Below are 25,672 nucleotides of genomic sequence, written 5' to 3'. Positions count from 1 at the left end.
AATATTTCGCAGTAGTTATATTAGTAATAAGAAATAATACGCAGTCTGAGCGTAATATATATCCGTTATCCGCTCTCCCGCCGTTACGTCTGGCGTCATGGCGTCATTTCCGGTATTCAAAGCAACGAGTTGAGAGGAAGCCTCGAGATGGGGGCAGGGGGTTTATTTAACGCAAAATAACAAGTTAATAGCTAATTTGGAGACGGTTGACATTTCGTTTTTTGAAAGAGAATACAACAGTTTCCACAAGGAAGAGTCGTGTTTTAAATTTAGATATTTAGACAGTCAGCACTGGATATTTTGGGTGAGTTTCTCAAGTATTGACCGGGCGCCATTTAAACACGCTGTGCGGTAGACAGGGGAATAAACAACCACTCTCACAGCACACATTTAAAGCCTTCAGTGGACTGGTTCTGTTTTCAAATAAACTCGATGCACAGATTTCTCAGTGATGGGGAATGTTTTTGTTTTGTTAAACGGATGAAATGTGTCTGGTTTCTAAGGGCCTGCGATAGCGTTAGTTATTGTGTTAGCTGGCTAGCGGCTAACAGACCTCAAACTGAACAGAAAAACCTCGAACAAGAGGCGAAACGTGTTAGTTGGTTTGCACCCGGCGGTGTTGTTTTATTGTGTTTATTGACATAGATGAGTGGTTTTAATATTTAAGCGACCCGTAGTTTTTAATATTGATTTATCCCTGGATTGTTAATGCAGTGCGGTATGCAGCACGCCACCTGAAGAGACTAACGTTTCACGAAACCCTCTCATTTAACGTTACGTGTTTTTTTGGCTTTCAGAAACCCGACAATGTTACCAAAATTGATTTTATTCATTTATAACGCTTTAAATAGTTGACAGATATGATTCAATTAATGTTTATTTTTCGCTAAAGCCTTTATTGGCATCAATACATTTTAATATGGAATAAAGTCGTAAAAGCCTGGAACATGTTTTAAGAGTTTTATACTTGACGTAATTTATTATTCCTCAAATCCTAATAGCATTTAAACAGTTTACCATAGCTATACTGTTTGTAACAAAAGTTAAAATCATTACTTTTTTAAAATGTTACTTTAAGAAAAACTGGTACAATCAAATAAAGTAGATTATGTCAGTCATGTCAAGAAATAAAAAGGGTACAGGACTGATGTTATATATATTGGGTTTTTTAAGAATGTAACAATGTAATGTTATGCACTTTCTGTAGGCACCACTATTCAGACCCCTTCTTGCTGACTGTTCTATTCAATCATTTGAATGACTTAAGAAAATGGTGTGAAGAAATTACACATTTTATGAGAGACTGGAATTTTAATATTTTTGTCTGCGCTTTATTTGTAAAGATCTGCTGGTTAAATGCTTGTTACCGTCTTTGTTTCTATGCTTTCAGGAATGCGTAACTTGCTACAAAGTTAATTTTTTGGTGAAGTATCACTTTAGTGCTTTACAAATGTCATTCTTGATGATTTAAAAAAATTATATAATCAACATTTGTTTTTTGCTCATCTCAGCACATCTGTAACATAAGTATGTTTGTTGGAGACTGGAGACAGGAATTTGTCTCAATTTTGTGATTTTTGCCTTTATCACTTGCGCTATACCACTGCTTGATCTGAAAATGCTTGTTTTAAATAACATTGTTCACTTGCAACATAATTGATAACAATACTAAACATCTTTGGGGTGGATTCCCAGACATGAATTTTAATAAGACAGAATTAGCATGCATGCATTACAAAAAACATGACTGGTGTGCATCTTGAGACAAGCAATTACACCGATGAATTGTAAGATATCTTGTTTTCAGTTGAGACAGCTCAAAAGATATTTAGTCTATGATTAGGCCTAAGACCTGATCAGAAAACCATCCCTTAGTGACATTACAGTAAAAGTCAGTTTGTAAACAATAGTTAATCAAATGTTTTTTAGTTCTTTGCAACATATTGAGCCTTTTTCATAACCATATATCACATAACTTCATTACTTGTTTATTTGTGGTGAATATTTTCCCTCTGCAATGGAGAACTTTTATTGATCACCATATCATATCGCTTGCTTGTGGAAAGTTAGCACATGCAGTAGCCAGATCTCCTTAGAACACTTCCCTTATACAGTTTTCTGTGTTGAAAGGTAGTTTCTTTTTAGTGTAGATTTTTTTGCCTTATCTCATTTATTATACCAGTGACTGTGTGTTCAAATGTTTGTACTAAAAGCTAAGTCTGCAATTCGGAAATATTTCACAGTACTGAAAGGTCACAGGTTATTTATGCTGAGGTGTGGATGTAAGGATTTTTAGGGTCCATAAGTATTGTTGATTATTATTAAACCTTACAAAGGTTGAACAAGTAACTTACAAATGTCTTAGTAATAAAAAAATTCAAGGATGCAAGTTGGAAGGGGTTCTGTATGGGAAAGAGTGCCAATAGTTTTTTGGTGTTCCAAGTTTTATCATGATTGACATTGATATGTTCTTTTTATTTCTGCAAATCTGTTTTTGAAGGGCCTGTCCATTTAACTTTTAGTTAAGTTTATGTGTATCAGATTTAGTAAATTACCTTCCTTTTACATCCTCAGGTGTTAAAAAACTGTCATTATGGCAACCGATATCGGCTCGCCTCCCCGATTCTTCCACATGCCTCGATTTCAGCACCAGGCACCTCGGCAGCTCTTCTACAAGAGGCCAGACTTTGCCCAGCAGCAGGCCATGCAACAGCTCACTTTTGATGGCAAGCGCATGAGGAAAGCTGTTAACCGCAAGACCATCGATTATAATCCCTCTGTTATCAGATATCTGGAGGTATAGGGCTAACAAAATATTTAAAAGACCGGAAACCTCAATGATTATAATATTAATATTATTAATATTTGTTCCAGAACCGATTGTGGCAGCGAGATTATAGAGATTTCCGTGCTATTCAGCCAGATGCAGGCTACTATAATGATGTAAGTAATTGTCTACAGCGTTTGTGGGTAGTTCTTGAATGTTATTTCTTTGTATTTCTCTCATAATATGATTACTTTATCTGCAGCTTGTACCTCCGGTTGGTATGCTTAGTAACCCTATGAATGCAGTTACGACCAAGTTTGTCAGAACCTCCACCAACAAAGTCAAATGTCCTGTGTTTGTTGTGAGGGTAAGTGTAAAGCTTAAGTTCAAGTATGTTGTGCTAAAATGGGAGTAGGATCTGTGTGTTTGTTTAACCAAAGCATAGGGACAATTTGTCCTTTACAATGTCGCCTATGTTTTCCTCTGATTGCTCTAAATCATTTCGTGCTCCTCTTCTTACAGTGGACCCCTGAAGGCAGACGACTTGTCACCGGTGCCTCCAGTGGGGAATTTACTTTGTGGAATGGGCTCACCTTTAACTTTGAGACAATTCTGCAGGTAACTACATTCGGGATGTGCAAACTCATCCTCATAACTGCAAAAGCTGGTGAAAGGGCAATTTACTTATGTACCCTTCTCTTTTCCCATTTTACAGGCTCATGACAGCCCTGTTAGGGCAATGACCTGGTCTCACAATGACATGTGGATGTTGACTGCCGACCACGGAGGTTACGTGAAGTACTGGCAGTCCAACATGAATAACGTCAAGATGTTCCAGGCTCACAAGGAGGCGATTAGAGAGGCCAGGTCTATACACAATCTACCCTTTTCTGTAGTTTACCCAAGCCTGTTAATACAACTGCAATGGCAGGGCTCTGCCTGTAGGGGACTCTCCTCAGTGCTGGCAGTTTTGATATACTCTTCCCTGTGCTGCTCATTGTTTATGTCCTGGATTTTTGACACGTGTGTGTTGTTGCAACACTGCATTTATTTGTCAATTGTGGCTTATGAGTTATGTATCCTCTTTTTTATATACGGAACTACTAACTTTGTACAGCAAAGGTGTATTTTCGCACTTTTTAATAAAGTATTCCCAATTATTCATATTCTAAGGTGATGACACATGCAGGCTAGAAACAAAAATGATTGTTGAAAAGACCCTCAGGGCCTCAAGTGTTTGTCGGAAGGTTTTATGGATCCTCTGTTTTGGAGCGGATGGACACTTGTCCATGCAATGGTGCACTATGGAAACCTGCACAACCTTAGGTCTCATTTCACACTGGTATCACACAATGGGACAAGAGGTGTGCTGGCCCTCAGAGTTTGTGCCATGCTTTCATTCAGCCTCGGATGATTCTTCCCTAACAATTTATTACAAAATCCGCCTCTTAATAAACATTTTACCAATAAAGAAAACAGATTTTCACTTTAAGACAACTTTCACATGGGTAAAAATGCAAATGGCTGTTGCAGCCTTTTCAATCAGAGCACACGGTACATTTTTCCTATTCATCTTGTTCACCCAAACACAATGCCGAGCATATAAAAGTCCCTTCTGATGCAATAAGAAGAAACTGTTAACCCCAAAGTGCAAAAAACAACAGGGGATAACTATTTAAAAGCAGCATTATTAAATCATTAGATGAGATTCTTTTGCTCATATGTTGAGGTGTTACAGGCTTATGAAATGCTATTAAAATCGAGTGTAACTTAAGAACATATCTGAGCACTGTGGTTGGGGATTGTGCTTCACGGTGTTAGTTGCTTGTATCTGTGTGTATTTTTGGAAGTTAAAAGAATGATTTCATGGTTAGTTAAGGCAGGCTCACTTTTGTCAAATCTAAATTTGCTTGTTTGTGTTTTGGAGAAAGTAAAGCATTATTTTAGTTCTGAATACAGTGACACTCATGTTTGAAAGTACTGCTTGAGCTAAAAGAAGAAATACATTTCATCTACCTATAGACGTTAACCATGATACCATTTTCTAATGCTCCATGACAGGACTTCAAATACAGGGAAGGTCCTTTTAGCTTGTGGGAATAAAAGCTGTTTTGGTGCAGTGCACATTTAAGGTTTTGCATCCGTCACTTCTACATAAAAAAGTATTTCACGCATTGGAGCATGTTGTGTTGTAGGAGTGTTCAGTAGATTGTGCTGTCATAAGTCAATTTAAGAGATTGATGGTTCCTTGTCAGAATCAACTCAAAGGGCCCCTACAGAGAGCTGCTATGTTGTCCTTCATTATTCATTCTCTTCCTGCTGTGTCTTCAGTTTTTCTCCTACGGATAATAAATTTGCCACTTGCTCTGATGATGGAACTGTACGCATCTGGGACTTTCTGCGATGTCATGAGGAAAGAATTCTGAGAGGTATGTTATGTCAGATGTGAAGATTTTCACAAATCCTTTTCTTTAAATGTGAAAGCACACTGTCATCTGGGTTCACAAGCACAAATTTCACATTGCTTTTTACACAAACATGCACTATTTAACCTGGGCTTTCGATGTCAGTTTCTTATATTTGCACTGTTCATGCCAGAGGTCTGATATTTGTTGAAATATGTTCATTAGGCGTTTTGTTTGGCAATGTAATTAATAATTGACTGTTTACTGAGCTGACTCAGTGTTGCTTTTTGTATGTTCAATATTAATGCTAAAGACATCGTTTACTTCATGTTAACAATGTTTTGTGTCTTTAGAAATCACTGTTTTTTTTATTCTGGTGGAAATTTAATGCACATGAACACAGAAGAAATTTGGCTTCCTTCGTATTCCTGAGTATTTTCTTGTGTGTTGTTTTTCTGCCGTGAGATATACATACAAAATCTTAATCTTCCATAAAAATGCATCCCTCATACTTTTTTCTGCACAATATTTACTGGTAGTTTTTAAATATCAGTCATTCTAAACATTGTGTGGTATCTTGCATTTGGATTTTCTTCCTCTGGGATTTATTTTTATTTCAAGAGGTACAATAGACATTTTAAATGGATGATTCAAGTATATTTTACATTTTATTGAATTGACATTAAATAATTTCAATTATATACCTAATTTAAATAACAGCCCTTTCATAGTTGATTCAAATTCAATCATATTGGGTTTATTTAACTGTAGACGGTTTCATTCAGTTACTGTTGAGTAGTTTTAATGTTTTGTAATACAATTAGTACACAATAAAATATTACTATAAATTAAATATAAAACAAATTGTTATATTAAAACAAATTTTATACATAATTATGATTCATGTGGGATGCTACTCATATTAGTTGTCTTTTAGTATGAGAGAGAAAAGTTTTACATTTGCTTAAAATTCCATTACAATTGTTTTTGACTAGAAGGGATACAGCTACCTCCACTGGGCATGGGCAATTCAATAACGCATAATTTTTGTCACGCTGAAAACAGTTGATGTTTTTTTTTCTCATCGTAATATTAGGGTTGTGGTAGATGTTTGTAATTACATTAAATTAATTTATTGTATTGTAATAAATTAATTTATTGTAATTACATGGCAAGACACCCCTTCCGGCCATAGCTGTATACCTTCTAGCAACAATCATTAAAATTTGGGAAGGTTAATTAATACTAACAGTACAAATATTTATATCACTGACTTATCAACATTTTCTAAAAATGCATTATCAGTTTTTCGTATATTTATATGGCTCTTTAAAAAAGTGAACAAAAAACCATATGGAGAAACTCCATTTAATTAAATTAAAACTAAGAGGGTGCTAATATCAAGTTAATGTTTTTTGGGGATTTGTGATCTTCATCATGCCATTGAGCTTTCTTAGTTATCCGCACTGGATATTCATTTTCTCTGCGTGTGTGTGAAAGAGAGTAAATAAAGCTAAGCTGTAGTGTAAGTGCTAAATGGTTGCAATGAAAGCATTTAGCCAACAATTAAGGTTATGCAAACATTACTGTTGTTGTGATTTACTGCTTACTGGTTTTAACTTTTGTCAAAAGATTGATAAACTTAATCTGAATGATGTGTGTTAATCTTAAAACATGCATATTCTAGGCTCCTTATTTCAAATTCTTAAAACATTTAATGTTGGGTAGTTTAAAATTTTTGTGCATCTCATTAGGGAATCTGACATTGAAATTACAAAACAGAAGACTTTGGCCTAAAAAGCCAGTTAGATGTTCATTATGCAGAGCGAAGGCACAGCATTGTCATATTTCAGACATGGCCATTAAAACATTTTGACTGAATATCAGATAAATGAAATACTTTTGTATTACAAAAAACTGCATATTTTTCCTCATTTCCACATATTGGTTTAAGTTTTTAATGCCACTTTGTTTTCAGGTGTAGTGATTTCCACAAGATATTTGTATTCTGCATTTAGTCATATTTTACAAATTAAATAACAAACAAATAAATTAGTTTTACATGAGATTGCATATTCCTGTAGTGATTTTCACTTCCTTTTTAACCCTTTCTTAGTTCCATCCAAGTGTACACCGTTGATTTCATTGAACTAAAATCAGTTTTGATGAATGCATGCAGCTTCACTCACAAAATCTAAATTCTAGTTAAGACACACTGGATTTATTGAAATTATTTCCACAAGATTATTTTATTTTATTCAGTTATTAAATCTAGCATTAATAATATAATTGTATCCAGTTCTATTATTTTTTTTACTCACAATAGAACTAAGAACATGCAAAGCTAAATTGCTTATTAAATAATACTTTGCTCGAATAAAATAAATATTATGCTTTAATGCTTTAAAATGAGACTTTCTTAAAGTAGGCACATTACATTTTTTTTTTTTTAAACATTCTTGTATTATTGGTCACCAGGTCACGGAGCAGATGTGAAGTGTGTTGACTGGCATCCCTTTAAGGGCTTGGTGGTATCTGGCAGCAAAGACAGCCAACAACCTATAAAATTCTGGGATCCCAAGACTGGACAAAGTTTGGCAACACTGTAAGTTAACAAACGATCAGAAAGATTCTTTACACTTTGTACCCACTTCTTTCTAACATGAGAGGATTGACGGATTAAAACAAAGAGTCAGTCTGTTTAACAATAGAATTGTTGCATTTTGAAACTTGTTATAGTTATAGTTGTCACTTGTTTTATCTTGACTAGTTTGTCTCAGCTGGGACAGGTTAAAAATATTAATTTATTTTCCTTTTTGCCTTAGTCACGCACATAAAAACACAGTCATGGAGGTGAAGTGGAACCTCAATGGCAATTGGTTGTTGACGGCATCACGTGACCATTTATGCAAACTGTTCGACATTCGCAACCTAAAGGAGGAGCTGCAGGTTTTTAGAGGACACAAGAAAGAAGCCACAGGTTTATTCAAAATTGTTATTCAAAACTTTCATGTGTGAAGCTGTATGTATATACTCATATCTTTCTTGTTGGTTCCAGCTGTAGCTTGGCACCCTGTTCATGAAGGCATGTTTGCCAGTGGAGGATCTGATGGATCTTTGCTTTTCTGGAATGCAGGGTGGGCACTGTTTACATCCTCTCAGTAGCCATAACCATAGATATTTATGCATGTTGTGTAAGTGCTAATATGGTCAAATATTTTTGGTAGTGTGGAAAAGGAGGTGGGAGGGATGGAGATGGCTCATGAAGGAATGATCTGGAGTCTGGCCTGGCATCCGCTCGGTCATATCTTATGTTCAGGGTCTAATGACCACACCAGGTGAGTTAGTTTAACAGAATATCTGTATTTTCAGATGTATCTATTAACTCCCAAACATTGTTATTTTACTAAATTGTTTGTTGTCCGTTCAGCAAATTTTGGACAAGGAATAGGCCGGGCGACAAGATGCGGGATAGATACAATCTAAACTTGTTGCCAGGGATGTCAGAGGATGGAGTGGAGTATGGTTAGTATTACCTGCCCAGTTTTTTTAAAGAGCTTTTTCGTAGGATATGATATCAATGTTTTCATGCTTAATTATAGATGACTTGGAGCCCAACAGTATGGCGGCTATTCCTGGTATGGGGATCCCAGAACAACTGAAGGCTGCCATGGAACAAGACCAAATTGGTAAGTATCCAAATACACAGTTGTTTATTAACGTAACTGTCAAGAAACAATAGGATTGTTGGTTATTATTGATTATATGGGCTCAGGTAAAGAGACTGCGGCAGAATCTGAGATGAGCATCCCAGGACTAGATTGGGGAATGGAGGAGGTCATGCAGAAGGACCTGAAAAGGGCTCCAACCAAAAAAGTTCCCTATGCAAAACCCATTCCAGCTCAGTTTCAGCAGGTCAGTACATAACATACCATTGGCAGCACTTTTAGACACTGAAGTTTTGGAATATGTTATAATTTTATAGGTGTCCTGAACTGGACGTTTCTGTTATTTTATACTGTTGTCTACTTATGACGTTCGCGTGGTTTTTACGTTTGAAAACATCAAAATCAATAAGTAATAGGCTATTTTCAAACCAGGTTTTGAGGGGTTTTAATGGGCGTGCCGCATTGAAGACATGGAAGTAAACGTGCGATGCTATAATTGGATAGCAGTTTGCGTAGGAAACTTAGTTGGAGCCTTGGTGAATTTTGTTAGACACATTACACGTAACTTTAGGTTACACATTATCAGGACATAAAATTGAGGTCTTAATTCATCGCCCCTTTAAGGTATACTCATAATTTAAATAATGTATTCCACTGTGCCTTTTAAAATATTTAATAGGCCTGGGCAGAGAATAAAGTTCCAGCCATGCCTCCCGGAGAGGTTCCAAAGGAAAGGAAGGATGAGAAAAAAGTGGATGGCAAGAAAAAGACTCAAGCAGATATTGAACAGGAAATGGCTGCCCTCCAGTATACAAACCCTATGCTGCTGGAGGTCAGTAGATATCCCCTCATATGCAATTCTATCACTTCTGTCACAGTTTATTTCCTTCAAGTAAAAACTTTTTTTTTATAGCAACTAAAGATTGAAAGAATGGCACAGTTGCAGGAACAGGGAATGCCTCCTGCTGGCCAGTCAGGACCAATGCCTCCCTTTTCCGGGCAGGGTGGTCAGATACCCCCACCCCCACAAGGCTTTCCTCAGTCGATGCCCCCCCAACAAATGTCCCACAACATGCCTCCACCCGGCCCTGGTGGAATGCCTGGTCCATTCATACCTCCAGGTCAAATGGGTCCACCAGGACCTCCCATGCACCAGGGTCCCCATCCACAGGCCATGATGGGACCTCCAGACATGCACGGACCCCCACGTCATCCTGGCCCTCACAGGAACATGGGACCCCAAGGTCCTCCTGGCATGCCACCTGGCCCCAGAGGCATGCAGGGTCCTCCCTCAGGTCCTGGTGGACCTCCAGGTGGTATGATGGGACCACCACCACGAGGACAGGGACCACCACAGGGAGGTATGATGCATCAGAATATGAGGGGTCCTGTGCCTCATGGAAACATAATGGGCCCTCAGGGTCCCATGTCAGGGGGTATGATGGGACCTCCGCCCAGGACTCATGAGAATATGCAGGGCATGGGAAATATGCATGGGATGGGGCCTCCTCCAGGGGGTATGCATGGACCACCAAACAACATGCAGGGCCCTCCACCATATATGCAAGGCAAACCACCACACATGGGTGATGGAAGCAGAGGACAGTTCAATAAGGTAACAACAGAAAACTAACTGTCATCCTGATTCTAGATTAAATGAGTACTGATTCTCTTGAACTTATGTTTTGCATGTTTTACAGGGACAGAATTCTGGGCCTCAATCAATGATGCATGGCATGGGACAGCAGGGCCCCAACACCAAAGGTATTCCTCAGTAAAAAAAAAAGTGTGGCTTTTTTGTTGTTGTTGTACTGCAAGGTTCAGTCAATACTAATGTCAGAGTTCTCAGTGTACTATGTTTCTGTTTGTGTAAGGCGATGGATCTCGAGGACCACCTAACCATCATATGGGACCTCCACCAGAGCGACAAGGCCCAGGTCAGGGCTCTGATGGGGGGCAGTACTGGGCTGAAGAGGGGGGTTATCAAGAGGGCTGGAGAAGAGGTCCTGGAGACCCCAGGAGCCATAGAGGAGGCTCTGGAAGCCAATGGGAAAGCCAGGAAATGTTCTCCTCCCATGATGAAGAGTACATGGGACACGACGGGTACTTTTCATTCAACATATGTTTACTGTCCAGAGTGCTCTGGATTAAAAGATAAAATCCCAGTTAAATGAGTGTCTGACATGTTTTCAATTGCAGGTATGATGGGTATGAAGGCTCTGGAGAAGAGTTTGAACAGAGACCGAGACGGCCATCCCATGGAGATGAGTCGTAAGTGTTATTTGTCTAATTTAGTCCACAATCATCTTGACTGTAAATTGACAGGAAAAATGCCTATTATTCGAACTTTAACTCGGGCAGGATGATGTGGGAACTTGGGTAACCCAAACTTCAAATAAAATGTTATAATGGTGTATCCACTAATTTGAAACTAGCTCTAAATCAAGAAACTATATATTAAAACAACCTGTAATCTCTGACCAATACTCTGATTTTGCAGGTACAGGAGGGGTGGCCTAAGCGGGCGTGGTGGAATGGGTGGTTATCAAGATGAGTATGGGGGAGATGAAAGCTTCGATTCTCAAGAAGAAATGGGCCAAGGTTGGGGTGGAAGAGGCAGACCACGTGGCGGGCCACCAAGAGGAGGTAAAACCATTGGCTGATTTTTTTTCAACTTGTTGTAGATTTTAGTGCCAGTTTTTCCAGGAGTGTTGAGGATCTACTCAGGTCGATCATTTTGCAAGTTAACATTGACTGCACATGATAGTTTAGGGTTTCTACTTTTGTAGTAATACAGCAGTGCTTTAGTCAGTTGTGTAGTGTACACTTGACATAAGCGAAGTCTTCTATGTTTAGGTCATGATGGCTATAGGGATGGTCAGCGGCCAGACCATAATATACATGACAGTCCCTCGCCAGCAAGTAGGGAGCGTTCTTCATCTCTACAGGGTATGGATATGGCTTCATTGCCACCACGCAAACGGCCATGGCACGACGGCCCAGGCACAGGAGACATGGACTCTCCCAGCACGGGATCTGACGACAGAGGAGCAGGTAAGATGAGTGAAATTATCAGCCAAAAATGTTACAGTGTAAAACATTTTAGCAAGTAAGTGGAACAACTTTAAGACATTCGTCCAACTAATATAATTTAACTGTCAATAGGTCGACCACCAACAAGAGATGACAGTGGATATGGGCCCCCATCACGGGGAGGACGAGGTGGCTGGGGCCGTGGTGGACCCCCTAACAGGCCTCCACGCGGTGTTATGAGGGGAGGTCGAGGCCGGTAGGAATAGTCACGCCCGCTTTTCCAGGGCACAGGAGGACAAAAAACGGCTGCAGTGTCAACAAGGACAAAAAGAACCACAAATGGCCACAATATCAGCTTTTTGAAAGATATTTGGAGGCACATCAACAAGAACATTGTGGAACTCGTTGCCAATCATTTAGGTGCACTATAACTGTTGGCAATGGTTTGGGTTTTTCCACTCTGACTTGTTGGACAGAAGGTGGTGGGTTAATTGCTGGAGGACAAAAGGTTATGCAGGTCTAGGTCCGTTGGCTCATGATGCCTTCTGCCACCTGCTGATCCGGACTTTATTATGCATGTACTCACGGTACATGAAATTTATCACCCAACCAAGTGACGTAATGGAGGGTTCATCATGGTTTGAAGAAACATCTCTTGTAATTGTCCAGAAAGCGTATTTGTGATGCATGGTACAACTCTATGTAGAAGCCATAGCCATCCCCTCCCAAATAATCAGATAAGCACTGAGCAGATGACCTGCTTTACAATTAATTTGAACAATGGCAACATAATTTAGTTTGTACCAGCCCCTGACACCCTTTGTCTTTTCCATTTCGCTGAAATTAAATGATTCATATATAAACAACACACAAGTGACATGTCATCTAGCAACTGAAAGTCAATTTGGGTAAGGGACGATTCAAAACTGAAATCATCTTGAGGACTACGTCTGTTAAAGGAGAAACTGGACTCCTGAATGTTTTCTTCCTCCAGTGGCTATGTGCCATGTATTTAATTTCCTTTTTATGTAAGATAATGAAGATAAACTTTCTGTAACATTACCAGGATACTCCGAGTGACGAGGCTGCTTTGTTTCTATGTACAGTTTGTCACAAAAGTTGTATTGTTTTGTCATTTTTGTATGAAACCAAAATAGAATGTGTGCAAAATTTATGTAAACGGTCTATCGTTCTTGTTGTTTCTTTGGCCATTTATTCAAGATACTCCAGGAAGAGTGTCAACTGTTAGGGTATTCTTTATTTAAAAACATCGCAGGTTATTTGCTTTTTATACTCAGTTGTGATGTTAAAATGGTCTTTATGAATTTGAACCAAAAGTGAGTTCAAAACTAACTATTGATCCAATATGGAAACTGAAAGCCTGCCTTCCAAGAATTCATGGTAGTTATTAAAGTATAAAAGTAATCTTTAACCACCTACAAGACCATTCGGCCTCTCAAAATCTTAAATGTATCATTGACTTTCATCAGAATCAAGCTTCGTTTTATCTAGAGAATAAAGTGTTTATAAGAAGCTAAAAGACCCAATTAAAAGTTAAGTTGCATTTAATGTGTAGGTCACATTATCAGGTTTAGTTTATGGTCCCCGTCACAGTTAAACTGGCAAAATGTGGACATCTAATCCATGTTGTTTACACGGCTTCTCCACAAATATCCAGTTTTCACAATCACTTGGTAGTACCAGCATTATGGTGTCCATGGCGCAGCACTTAAACAGTTCGTATAGTCCGTGCTCATATCGGCATTGTCTTGCCGGACACGGTTCTTTTAATAACCGACGCAGCCATGCCACCCACAAATCTCATCCCAGCGCTCCCACCAGGCAGCAAAGCCAAGATGTATCCCACGATAGCGGCAATCTGAAGGCAGGCTCCGAGAGCGGTGAGCATCGTGCTGTGGAGGCTCAGAGCCGCATACAGGGTGCCCACCAGAGAGCACAAATACACTGCGGCTCCCGGCGTGGGAGTCGCGATGAGTTTACTGGGTCCCCGAAGTATAGCCGCCCCGACAAGCGCGAACACGGAGCCGAGTGACCACAACAGCGCGAATTTACGCGCCTTCAGCAACAACAACGGAGCGTAAAGCGCCGACAGTCCAAAGCACAGCGCAGAGAAGAAAATACACGTCCCGAACCCGATCAGTCGCTGGGATCGACTCATGCCCGGTAAACATGGGTCCGGTTCTGATGACCACGGCCAAGTGAAGCCGCTGTTGAAGCTCTGGCCTGATGATGCTCCTCGACTGTTACTGGAGACCGGAGTGGACCATCTGCCGAACCAGCTGCCTGGAACCGTAGCGGATTCATCAATGTCTACGGTGGTGCTGGAACTGGACTCTGATATCGTCTTCGCGCCGCTTTTAGACTGTGCCAAATATTCCTGTAGTTGTCTGTTTAATTCAGCCATTGTTCGCTAAAGAGAATGTGAAACACAAACAGGAAGTTGTGATGACGTCGCACAATGTATGTGTTCGACTTTATGCGGCGCTGCGCACACCGATCAGGGTATGACATCAAAGCATCGCGAATAATTCTAAAGCAGTATGATCTTGGATTGCTATCGCGGTACTTGAGTGTCATAAGATGTTTGGTGATGCATGAAGTCGAGCATACCTGATGACGTTGTTGTACACGGCGGATATAGAATGGTTAGTACATGACTGAAATAAGAAAATAAATAAAAACGTTACTTAATAGTTGATAATAAAATAAGCAAAAAAAAGTTGCTAAATAACAATTCAGAGACACCAGTTTGACAAGTCCACTCAAGTTTCATAGAAACGTAAAGTGCTCCATCTACTGGTGGTTCAGGGCTCATAACGTATGACTTTATTTATTCTGAAGAGCACACCCGTTCTGGATATAAATGTATTTTGTGTACAGTAGCTTATTTTAAAACCCTTTGGCATGAAAAGTTAGCAATCTGCCACAGTTTGTTGTGTATCCGGAAACAGCTTATTATGGTCCTCTTTTTAGATCATTTAATTGTAAAGTTTAGGATCTTTTAAATTTGAAAAAAGCTAGAGTTTGAATTATTTGTTTATTTGTTGACTTCTTGAAACAGGCTTGTCCATTGATTTGTCATGAAGAGGGTAATTCTCCCATGAGCTCATCCAATGCTGCTGGGTGAGTTTAAAATTAATCTCTCTTTCTATTGGCCAGTTGTTTTCAAAGCCTTTTTAGGGTTTGAACGTGCCAACAGGGGTCTCCCCTGCACTCTAGAGTAGAGACAGAACACATCAAGGGACCAGGTCAGTACCGAAAATAAGCCTTAAAAAACACATTAGTTAAACTGGAAATGCACTTGTTTAGTATACAAAACCAATAGAAATGAAACCTCAAAGCTTACAGACTGTTTTCATAAACTGCTTGCATGTGACATAGGCCTACACAATGGGGCTACATACTACATTGCAATGGAAAGTTCATGTGAAACTGAATAGCACAGTTTTCGTGTCTTTATTTAGATTTTCACGTGTGGCCATTTTGTTATGTTGCCTGCGACTGGTAAGCAAAATGTTTTTGTCGTCTTGTATAATTTACAATATTACATTAGTAACCGATCAAACACTTTACCTATTTGATGGATTTAGGCCTTTTGCTGTTTGTGTGATCTTTATTGTTGTTTCATAATTTTGTAATACTCCTGACTGCTTTTTCTTACATGCATGTGGACATTTGTGATTTTATGATTTATTGTATGATCTAAGTGCAATAAAAATTATATGTGTACTGCATTTCACAGAACTAGACGTGTAAGGACTATATTGAGACAAAAAATGTAGATGAGAGACAATAAAGCATATCTTAAATTTATGAAATTAATCTTTCCCCACACAGAGCAATGTCATTATCACAGATTACACCAAACCTTTTTCTGAGTGGGGCTGATGCTCCCATGAATCAACCACTTGTCACCCGGAAAGGTATTACACTCATTGTGAATGTGACCCTTTCCCACACCTGCCCTTTCTACCCGGGTGTGGAATGTATACGTGTCGCTGTGTCCGATCTCCCAAATGCCCGTCTGTGTGATCATTTTGACCATGTAGCAGCTCGAATCCACAACAACAGGGCTGGAGGAACCCTAGTGCACTGTGCTGCGGGCATGAGTCGCTCACCTGCTCTGATTATGGCCTACCTTATGAAGTACAAAGGAGTGACCCTGCGGCAGGCGCATAACTGGGTTAAAGATAGTCGACCTTATATCCGCCTTAATTCCGGTTTTTGGGCCCAGCTTCTAGATTATGAGAAGAAACTCTTTGGTAAGAATACCGTGAAGGTGGCTGAACCATTAGCTCCACTTGAGTTGCCCAAAACACCAAGACTGGCTCCCAAGTACAACATGAGACAGTTTCCACCGTCTCCAAGACTTGGCCGGGTTAGACGATACACCTCCATTGTGCTTTATCCGGCTAAATGACCATGGGAGGAATTGTTACTGCTTTGGACAGGCCCTTTTAAACCATAACTTGAAAAAGAGAACCCAACCACAAACATCTCAAAAGGTCCAACTGTCCTGTTTTTTTCCCCCATTGTTCAGTTTGAACTATTTTTTTATTTACCCTGGTATCTAATTTGATTAATCTTTCATGTGTGTTTATTCATAATTTGTTTTTGTTTTTATTGACCTGGCTGGAATTCCAGGTAATGGAGATAATTTTGAAACCTTATTTGTTACATTATTTAACCAACAGAGGACACTGTTGAACCATAATGCTTACTTACTAATATTGTACAAAACCAAGGGCAAGGATTGAATTTATATTGAAAAATGAATAAATATGAATATGAAACATCTTCTTTGTATTATAAACCAGATTTCAATCAATGATATAAGAACATGCTCGAGTTTGTACTGTATATTGTACTGGGCATCGAACAAAATAATTTATTTTGCGTGGAACCACCTTAAATATTTGGTTGACATCTGATAGATTTTCACATGGAGTGACTCATTTTTAATATATTTGCTTTGTTTTAAAAATGTAACATGTGAAATATTTCTGTATAACAGATTTGGCTGAGTGACAAAAGGTGAGCATTTAATAAAATTATCTCTCATCACCGTTAGAATACAATTTTATTCCTCTTTATCTCGCTTCAGTAATGTGTGTTTAGTGCTTTTGGCGATGTTGTGTTGGTGCTGAGTGAAGAGAGAGAAGTTTTAGACACGCTTCTCTTAAGGGGTGCGAGGGAATGTGCTGAAAGCTTCGAGACAGTGAAGAGAGCAGACATGTTTTCGTGGAAAGGCTCTTATTTATCCTGAAAAATAAATATAATTTCTGTTTGGCCCGTAGCCATCTTCTGCAATTAATGAAACAAGTTGTGTGTGTGTGTTTCTTTGTTGTGTCTCTGTGTATTTAATGAGAGGCTGCTTTCACTAAGCCCATCATGGGATAAATTACTGTCATTATCATGCAGCCATTTATCTTTCTGCACATTATTTCACCCGTCCTTGCAGTCCAACCGCAAATGCTATGTTAGATGTTCCCTGGATGGTATAGCAGAGCATTCATGTAGATGGTTTGTATGTGTGTGTGAAAGAGCGAGAGGGGGGCAGGGCACAGTGCCAAACACCAGGCGCCACTCTTCCAGGACAATGATCTCATCCCCTCCCCAACCTACTAGAACATATAGTCTTAATACATCATCATTTCACAGGCTCTGTTCTCATCCATGCACAAAGAATCAACAGTTCTAACAGCTAAAATTAACAGTTTTGTTATTAATTGTGTAATGCAGATTTTGTTGCCATTGCTAGATTGTTCTGGAAACAGGATTGTTTTGTTATTCTTGCAAAGATTTTCATGCAGGTCCACCCCACTTACCCAACAAATAGTAGGTTTAGTAGTTGCATTAACACATGACACAAAGATTAAGACGTACTGAAAGTGTGTCTCGAAAGCTTGAATTGTAATTCGCCTTTAAATGCATGATGAAAAAACAACAAATGGAAAAATGCAACCGTCTACATACTCACAGCCAGAGCTGTGCATCTGAATCAGGCTAAACCTTCAAATTCGTGTTGAAACACTGTCCTGAGGCGTTAACAAGCACTCTTACATTTATGTAAATCATTTTGAATTCATTCCCAGAGCATGTTTCAGCAGCTATGAAGTGTTTTATTACAAACATACACAAATATCAGCATTTTTTCAAAAAGCAAATAAATAAACTTCAGTCCTGTTAGAATGGAATATATAAACATACCACATAAAAAATTACATACACCTCTATGAACAGCATTTGATTGTTTCCATTATTTTGGAAAGCAATAACAGTGCTATCCTGCTGCCCCGGCAACAGCATTAAGGATATAATTACTGAAGCGTCTTCCAGTCTCTTTTAGATGCTTTCTCTCAGGCAATTACTCTACTATGTCAGGAATACTTTACATAAACACTGAAACTGGAATAAGGTGTCTTCATACTCCAATGAGGATGCCAGAAAACAAACTGTCACGGAGAATTGTGAGGGCTGAGCCTGTTCCATTGTCAATGAGAACAGACACATACTCTCCGACCTGGAAAAACAGAAAAACGTACATTTGTGAAGGTTTTTTTGTTTGTGCATTACGTCTTCAATGCATCTTTGAGTGTGTTGTGAAGTCCATGAAGAAAAAGAGACCCCCTCCCTCACTGTGAGTTTTATTCAACTTTTTTGGGGCATTAAAGACGTTTATCACATTTCTGTGTTATGTTTGTTATTCATACCTGCAGGTAAAGTGTTCCAGTAAGTAGAATACTGAATACTCCCCCTGTAGTGCTCACCCCAGTCACCGTCTCTAAGGACCTGCATCATTACCAACACATTAATCGTAATCTGAGATTTGCTTGACTAACCTTGAGGTTTTAACATTACAGAGCAAGATCATGGATCATTAATACTCACACGTTACTCTGGCAAAGAGACTCTATACATATGGAGGCCTTGACACTGTCCCTCTGCCTGGCCTGAGGCCTCTTCTGAGACTCATTTGAGTCTGAGAGGAAACAAACACACACACAATGCAGAGTTAAGGATTAAGAGTAGCACAAGGACCCCACCCCTGTTCCGCCGAACTTTATCTGAAGGACAGACTGCTGGATGGGACTATTTTGCCAAACACTCCCTAAGAAATGGCATGATGCAATCAGCTAGACGTACTATATACGATAGATATTGCGTAGTGCTTGTAGCATGATGTAACCTTCAAAGGGGTCTAAACAGAACTGCTTGATTTCCTAGCAGTGCATATTCCTAAAGAAAACGAATTATTACCAATTATTACTTTTTTGTTAACTGCTTACACTGAAAAAAACAACTAGTAGTAGGATTTACTTAAAAACACAACACAAACTTAAAAAAATAAGTAAATCCTATAGTTTTTTTTTGCAGTGTACCATTTGTATTTTCATACAAATATAATTATAACTATGGTCACTGTGGTGAGACTTTGGTAAATTTGAACTATGGCTACTTTGGTTCATTTTTATCAGGGATTAATTGACTTGCTTTGGTTGACATTGGAGCCTAATAAAGACACATGCGTGGTTAGGAATTGTTTTGAGCTGCAGGAGATTTCTCAAATTTTCCCATCACATTATTTGGTAACGCTTTAGATTACAGCCCGCAATGTACTGGATAATTAAACATAATTTACAACGTAACCAATTGTAACAATAATGTACCTCTACAGTACATACTGGCATCTATAGGTAAAGCGGAACTAAATGCAAAGTTTGGGGAATACCACTATATTTATACTCTATTTTAAAACTGAGGGGCAACTATTTTAATATTACGTGGCATGCATGACCTACAGTATGCTATACAACTATCTTAGCGTTAACATACACTACATTATGTAATCACAATGTATCCATAAATAAGCTACTGTGGATATTAATTAAGTATGTGGTTCTTATTTCATTATTATAGCAAATATGAAATATGAAATAAGGGAAAATAATAGTGTGTGTTCAGTTTTTGGGTAAACAAAACAGCACGAAAGAAGCACGCAGTATGTCGGTAAACTGTAAGTTTGACTTTAGGATTAATTTTTATTTGATTGATTTAATGGTTGTAGGTCACAAATAATTTCTTACAATTTTGAGTTATTATGCGTTATTTTGATGAGTTTTAATGTGTAAAATGTGCTAAATCAATGTTGATCATTTGAGACTTCAATCAAGTATTTTAAGAGCAGTTTAATTTGGATATTTATATGGCATGCAGTTCCCTCGTAAATAGTTTTAAAATGTTCCTTATTCTTATCCCTTTGTCCCCAAACTTTTCATATTGTTTCCCTTTATCTACAGACATGTACTGTAAAGGTACATTATTGTTACAATTAGTTACGCTATAAATCCTTTTTAATTATATATAATAATGCAGGACATTTTTTAATGTTCCTGTAACCTGTTCCTATTCCTTTATCGACTGAAAACTCACTATACATAGAATCTTTATCCTCTTCACCACAAAGCAGACCAGCACTTTTTAGAAGCATCCTAAGAACATATCCCAAAAATAAGATGAGCTTTGCAAAGAAGTTAACAACTGATAAAAAACGATCTGGAAAAGACAGATCGCTCTCAAAATCAATGGCCCTGGATCAAACATTTCTGAATCACGTACCCAGTAGCAGACTAGCTGTTAGCTGGTAGAAGCCAGACACTGGAGCTGTATATCGGCCACTGCTGGTGTTAAAAGCCTGTCCTCTCTGATGGAATTGCTCTGTGTTTGAAGGCTGTGGAAAACACACAGAAATGGAATCACTAAATATGCGTCCTCATAAATATATGAAATCTCTTTGCATGCCAGCTGCTCTGCAGTCTATCCCACCATAAGCCAAAGCTAAACTAATATACCTAATGAGTTCAGAGCCACTCAGAGTTTTATTTTAACCCAACGGTTTTGGGGGTGCTATGTTACGGTTGATGGACAGAACAAAACATTTCGGGTTTGTGTGAAAATGGTATTTTCCACTCACAGTGCTGAAGGGCTGGAGCTCCTGAAGACTGCGACGGGGTATGATCAGGTTGTGCTGCAGTCGGCAGCGGAAGGCTGTGGCCACACGTGGTGGTTTATCACATTGCAGACAGTGAGTTCCTACCATCTCTGTGTGGAAAGAGAATTTAAATTCTTTGTGTCAAAACTGTCAAACTGTTTTATTCTTAGATTTAATTCCCATCAGTCCTGAAACTGAGATCTGACTTCACTGTTTCAAAAGTGACAGGGCAGATTGCCGCTGCTCTGACTTGAAAACACTGAAATACAGCCAGTGGAAAATGTGTGGTATTGTTTTTGACTGACAATTGGCTGCATATGAAGTCTTTAAACAATCTCTCAGTGAATAAGAGATGTAAATATTTGGAGTATGTGAACGTCTACGAGCAGACTGAGTGGATGGAAGTGTGAGGCAATGAGGACACTAGCGCGTACGAGTGAACGGCGCCACCATGCTTTTCTGTGAATAAGAGCCTTTATGTTTTATATTGCTGTCAGAACAGCCTGCAGCTCACTGCACCAGAGCACAAACAGACCTGTGTCTGCTTTCCTGGCACTGCTCCAGCACTCAATCCACACACACATACACACACATGCAAAATCTGGAATCCGCGGAATTCTCTGGCCAGGCCAAGTCAAATCCACGTCCTGGAAAATTACACCTATTACGAGATCAGCCCAGCCCACAACAAGAATAACTGCCTACCTGACAAATGAGCATGACAACACAAATCCCAAAACATCAAGCAATGCTGAAAGTGAACTAGCCAAAACAAAAACATACAACCATGCCTTACGAAATTTAACCATGGTTATAACAACCAGACTTTTATTTTTGTCTCACCACCATAGTGTTTGTAGTTAAACTATAGCAATATAAACGGTGATCGATACGCTAATACTAGAATAAAACCTTAATGATTTTTTATAAGGTAAAGAAGCTTACAGTTGTTTAAGATACATGCATGATACATATTTAAATATATTTACATATTTTAAAACAGTTAAAGGGATGGTTCGCCGAAGATTCTTTCATCATTTAGTAGTCATTTCTAACCTGTATGACGTATATAATATATTTTGAAGAATGTTGGTACCCATGAACTTCTATTGTTTGGACACAAAACCAATGCAGGTCAAAATATATTCTTTTGTGTTCTGTGAAAGACAGAAAGTCAAACAGATTGGAAAAGACAAGAAGGTGAGTAAATGATGACAGAATTTTCATTTTTAGATGTGTCTTTAAGGTCAGTGCGATTATTTAATACTAATATAACTAATGTGTCTTTTGTGTCTTTTGGGAGTGTACGTCACCATATTTTTGGGACAAAAATGTACCCAGGAAAATCCCTTTGGGACATCCCCCTTTGTAAAAACCATATAAAAATAAAGTTTTTTTTATTTTAATTGTCAAAATGTGTGTAATGTCTCCACCAATTACTTCAGCAATGCTGGTGTCTTACAAGTATTCTGAATATTTACATCAAGCATGATGTAACCTACTGTAGGCATTCACACCATCCCCGAGAGAGTGTGTGTCTGAGAGTATAATGGCATTATAACAGTTATAAGACTGCCAGTCGACTATAAATAAAATAATATTCAACGTATTTAAATACCCAGATTCTCTTAAATTCTTGAGATTCATATAAAGTCATAAATCATGAGATATGTCTTCTACTTTTACTGTCTGTGATCGTGTGTAAATGGATGTAAGGCCCCACATTTGCTACAATACCTTTCAATTTGACTTGGAAGTTCTGTATCAATTCTGCATGATGAGGCAGTAGGGGTCCGGGAGGACCAGGAGGCCCCTGGGGGCCCGGAGGGCCTGGTGGACCTGGTAGGCCATGCTGGAAAAGTAGAAAGTTTTCAAGTTACGATAAAATTACACGATAACCATACTTCTAGTCAATATGTTCTCGTAGGCCTGATTGGGTTTGTCTGTGTGTTCTGTAGTAAATAGATGCTGTCTTTCTGAAACCTTGTATGCCCAAATTCGCTGTTTTCAGCACTTAAGCACTTTTTCATACTTTTCATTGGTTAGATATTTGCAAAATCCTGTGACAAACATAAAGGATGACTAATAACAATGATTTATTGCAAAAATAAAAATCACAAAATAAGGAGATACAAGGTTTCAGAAGGACAGCAGCAAAATGCTTATATGTTTTTTGTTAAATATTCATTCAGTGTACTTATAATTCTATGTTTAATTTCATACATGTTAAGCAGTACATGTGTTTAACCTAGATTACCTTGGAGAGCCTTTTACTTCCTCTTGGTTTCTTATTTCCACCCTTGTTGGAGTTGTCTCTAAAGGCTATCCATGTCCTGTGGGGGCTCACGACGCTTGCGTCTAACGATACAGTCTCCTGTAAAAGTTATTAAGCATGTCAGTGCTTTACACGACAGCTTCTTCTTCAACCTGTCACTAAGCTAACAGTAAAAAATTAGATGCGGAAAAGAATCAGTAATTTAAAATGAGGTCACATTCTCCACAAAATCTACAATGGTCATTACCATACTTTTCCTCGTGTCTAATGATAGTCACACTCAACAAATTCAACTAACTTTTGCAGCGTGTTTCATTCTGATTTACGAGATTTCCAACAATTCCATTGTGTTACTCTCTTTAGGCCCTGACAGGTGAAGAGCAGGTGTGTGTGTGTGTATGAAATATGACTTACAGGGCTCTCTGTGCTGACTGTATTGTTCTCATCCAGCAGCTCCAGGCTCTCTTCACTGTCTTGTGTGGTGCATGTAGTCAGCAGGAAACTCAGCAGCAGGGCCATCAGTGCCCCTCCCGCCCCATGCCTGAGCTTCATGCTGCAGTGTCAGTAGATAAACGTCCAGCACACTCAACCCCTACTTGGCAGCTCAATGCACAGCATCCATCCCACTACAAAAAGGTGACCGAACGTCCTTTGGATTCACACGATGGAACTGATCCTTGTTCCAGAAGATCCGAGGATGAGGAAATATGTAACTTTGGGAATAGTCCTGTTGTTGACAGTAGTTCCTAAAGATGTTCTTCAGTGATTTCCACAATGTTTTATTTTTCAAGTTGAAAAGATAACCTATAGTTGGTTTATATCAGTTCAGAAGCGAGACCACATGCGTTTATAGTGATGTAAGAGACTGAGAGCTGTCCGCCAGGCCAGTCGTCTTCTCATTCACACTCAGTCTACCTCACGTGTCATCCAAGATTCTCAATGCCTCCTGACTTTAGTCTAAACTCTCTTAGCTTGACTTATGGATGTCTAGTCTGTGTTAGTCACGCAGACTGCACAGGTGTGTATTCCATAAATACTCTCTGTGTGTGGCTTTTGTTAACGTGTTTGTTTATTGTCAGTTGTGATGTGACCGGCTGTGATAAAGCCTGTGTGTGGCATTCACAATCTCTCTCTGTGGGTGGTATCTCACCTTGTTACATTGAATTGTCTTCTGATCCCCTCTGGTGCCTTCGCACAGTCTGTTTATGTTTTCGGTAATTCCTTCAGTCAGTGATGATAATTCATTTTGTCAGTTGAGTTCTTGCCAGGTTCCAGTTTATTCCATATCAAGCCCGTGTCTCACCTTCTGATGCGGCGGGTTCAGTGTTTTGAAGGCTTCTTTTCGCGCTCCCCTCTTTTTAGCTTCTTCCCATACCAGACTCCTCCTCCCCCTTTAGTTTGTCCACTCCTCTTGATATCTTACACTCAATCTTGACCTTTCACTTTGTCTTTCATCAGCTTTCTGTCTCTTTAATCGGACACTGTCTCCTTCTCTCTGTCTGTCTCTCTTTCTTACAATGTGTTCAGGAGTCCCCTTTTCTTGTTTGTCTTGTGTTTGCTTCATTCCTCTGTTTCTGCCAACCCTTACTCTCACCATCACCATCAGCTGCAGGGTCCTAGTGCCATGTTATGGAATTTATACAAGGGTTTGAGGAATTTACAGATATAAAATTCTAACACATTTAAGACTAAATGCCAAGAAAAAAGTTATTTTCTCAGACTTTTATATTTGGTTGCATTGCTTCATTCTCACCAAGTTCAATTCCACCTCTTAATTCTTAATTTGTCAAACTTGATCTGCTCCAATGGTTCTACAAAACTTCCCGCAGACTATATTCACAATTTGCAAGCAGCGAGCAGCATGTGGGTGGGGCAGAAATGTGCATTTCAGATATGCTGAATTGTACTGCTGAAAATGATGACAGTTGAGAGAAAAGTTACATACTTACATGTAGTAAACCACCACACCTCTCACTTTATCAGCCTTTGGCCCTTGCTTTTTCCTGGCTGACACAACAGCATGGTCTTTACTTTTTACACAACCTCTATTGTGCTACCAAAGCATTAAAATGTTGGACTCATTCTTCACAAAATTCAAATATATGAACACTGGCACCAGCCCTTGGAACCAAACAAAATAATAAAAATGAAAGTGTGTTGCCACACGAAATGCTAAAGAAAAACAATAATCATTTTCAGCCTGAGTCAACACATTTAGAAAAGAGTACAGCACTTTATCCTTATTAAGTGGATAGTATCATAATGAGCCACATAAAAAACAATAAATACTCTGTGAGAAACTGTGTGAAAAGTTTGTCCTTAATTTTCTTAAACGTACTGTAGTGTATAGCACTTTTACCACTGTCAGTAATTAATCTGAATTTAAAGGTCTAGTGTATGAAATTAAGCAGCATCTAGCGGTGAGGTCACGAATTGAAACCAACGGCTCACTCGACCCCTCCCTTTCGAAGCACTTTAAGGAGGCTGAAAGAGCACAAAGGTGTTATCACA

The 25,672-nt window shown here is 38.9% G+C and overlaps 4 protein-coding genes across 5 annotated transcripts; 2 read left to right on the top strand and 2 right to left on the bottom strand.

The window, feature by feature from the left end:
- Window positions 1–85: 85 nt before the first annotated feature.
- On the top strand, window positions 86–13,065 carry wdr33 (WD repeat domain 33). The gene is made up of 22 exons (XM_079453296.1): window positions 86–304; window positions 2,575–2,797; window positions 2,875–2,943; window positions 3,030–3,134; window positions 3,290–3,385; window positions 3,483–3,634; window positions 5,099–5,196; window positions 7,651–7,777; window positions 7,998–8,152; window positions 8,231–8,309; window positions 8,400–8,510; window positions 8,603–8,697; window positions 8,775–8,861; window positions 8,948–9,087; window positions 9,520–9,672; window positions 9,754–10,455; window positions 10,541–10,604; window positions 10,715–10,943; window positions 11,040–11,111; window positions 11,341–11,486; window positions 11,697–11,894; window positions 12,006–13,065. The coding sequence occupies exons 2-22, from the start codon at window positions 2,594–2,596 to the stop codon at window positions 12,131–12,133; spliced, it is 3,210 nt and encodes a 1,069-aa protein (XP_079309422.1). The 5' UTR covers window positions 86–304; window positions 2,575–2,593; the 3' UTR covers window positions 12,134–13,065.
- On the bottom strand, window positions 12,906–15,621 carry sft2d3 (SFT2 domain containing 3). The gene has a single exon (XM_079453322.1). The coding sequence runs from the start codon at window positions 14,296–14,298 to the stop codon at window positions 13,627–13,629; it is 672 nt and encodes a 223-aa protein (XP_079309448.1). The 5' UTR covers window positions 14,299–15,621; the 3' UTR covers window positions 12,906–13,626.
- On the top strand, window positions 15,118–17,210 carry LOC306892310 (dual specificity protein phosphatase 18). The gene is made up of 2 exons (XM_079453324.1): window positions 15,118–15,142; window positions 15,732–17,210. Exon 2 carries the CDS (start codon window positions 15,736–15,738, stop codon window positions 16,312–16,314), a length of 579 nt encoding a protein of 192 aa, XP_079309450.1. The 5' UTR covers window positions 15,118–15,142; window positions 15,732–15,735; the 3' UTR covers window positions 16,315–17,210.
- Window positions 17,211–17,991: 781 nt separating this feature from the next.
- Window positions 17,992–24,771, bottom strand: LOC306891914 (erythroferrone). 2 transcript variants are annotated; one of them, XM_079452540.1, is made up of 10 exons: window positions 24,465–24,762; window positions 24,312–24,382; window positions 23,576–23,918; window positions 23,144–23,260; window positions 22,624–22,738; window positions 20,869–20,996; window positions 20,514–20,625; window positions 18,786–18,876; window positions 18,608–18,686; window positions 17,992–18,417 (listed from the first exon to the last, which is right to left on the bottom strand). In XM_079452540.1, exons 3-10 carry the CDS (start codon window positions 23,711–23,713, stop codon window positions 18,319–18,321), a joined length of 879 nt encoding a protein of 292 aa, XP_079308666.1. In that variant the 5' UTR covers window positions 23,714–23,918; window positions 24,312–24,382; window positions 24,465–24,762; the 3' UTR covers window positions 17,992–18,318. The 2 variants fall into 2 exon arrangements, with proteins under 2 accessions (XP_079308666.1, XP_079308665.1); XM_079452539.1 differs by having other exon boundaries at window positions 24,312–24,771.
- Window positions 24,772–25,672: the final 901 nt, after the last annotated feature.

Source organism: Barbatula barbatula (assembly GCF_947034865.1).
Source record: "Barbatula barbatula genome assembly, chromosome: 3".
In the NCBI taxonomy this organism is placed as follows: Eukaryota; Metazoa; Chordata; class Actinopteri; order Cypriniformes; family Nemacheilidae; genus Barbatula; species Barbatula barbatula.
Note: the sequence above shows the minus strand (reverse complement) of the source record. Positions and strands in the feature narration are given on the sequence as shown.

Excerpts from the sequence above, each read along its gene's own strand:
- wdr33 (XM_079453296.1), top strand. The coding sequence starts at position 2,594 with ATGGCAACCGATATCGGCTCGCCTCCCCGATTCTTCCACATGCCTCGA. Across the intron at positions 8,153-8,230 it reads ACACAAGAAAGAAGCCACAG|CTGTAGCTTGGCACCCTGTT; the intron begins GTTTATTCAAAA and ends TGTTGGTTCCAG. Across the intron at positions 8,511-8,602 it reads GGGTCTAATGACCACACCAG|CAAATTTTGGACAAGGAATA; the intron begins GTGAGTTAGTTT and ends TTGTCCGTTCAG.
- sft2d3 (XM_079453322.1), bottom strand. The coding sequence starts at position 14,298 with ATGGCTGAATTAAACAGACAACTACAGGAATATTTGGCACAGTCTAAA.
- LOC306892310 (XM_079453324.1), top strand. The coding sequence starts at position 15,736 with ATGTCATTATCACAGATTACACCAAACCTTTTTCTGAGTGGGGCTGAT.
- LOC306891914 (XM_079452539.1), bottom strand. The coding sequence starts at position 23,713 with ATGAAGCTCAGGCATGGGGCGGGAGGGGCACTGATGGCCCTGCTGCTG. Across the intron at positions 23,261-23,575 it reads CAGTCAGCACAGAGAGCCCT|GAGACTGTATCGTTAGACGC; the intron begins GTAAGTCATATT and ends TAACTTTTACAG. Across the intron at positions 20,997-22,623 it reads CTTCCAAGTCAAATTGAAAG|AGATGGTAGGAACTCACTGT; the intron begins GTATTGTAGCAA and ends CTTTCCACACAG.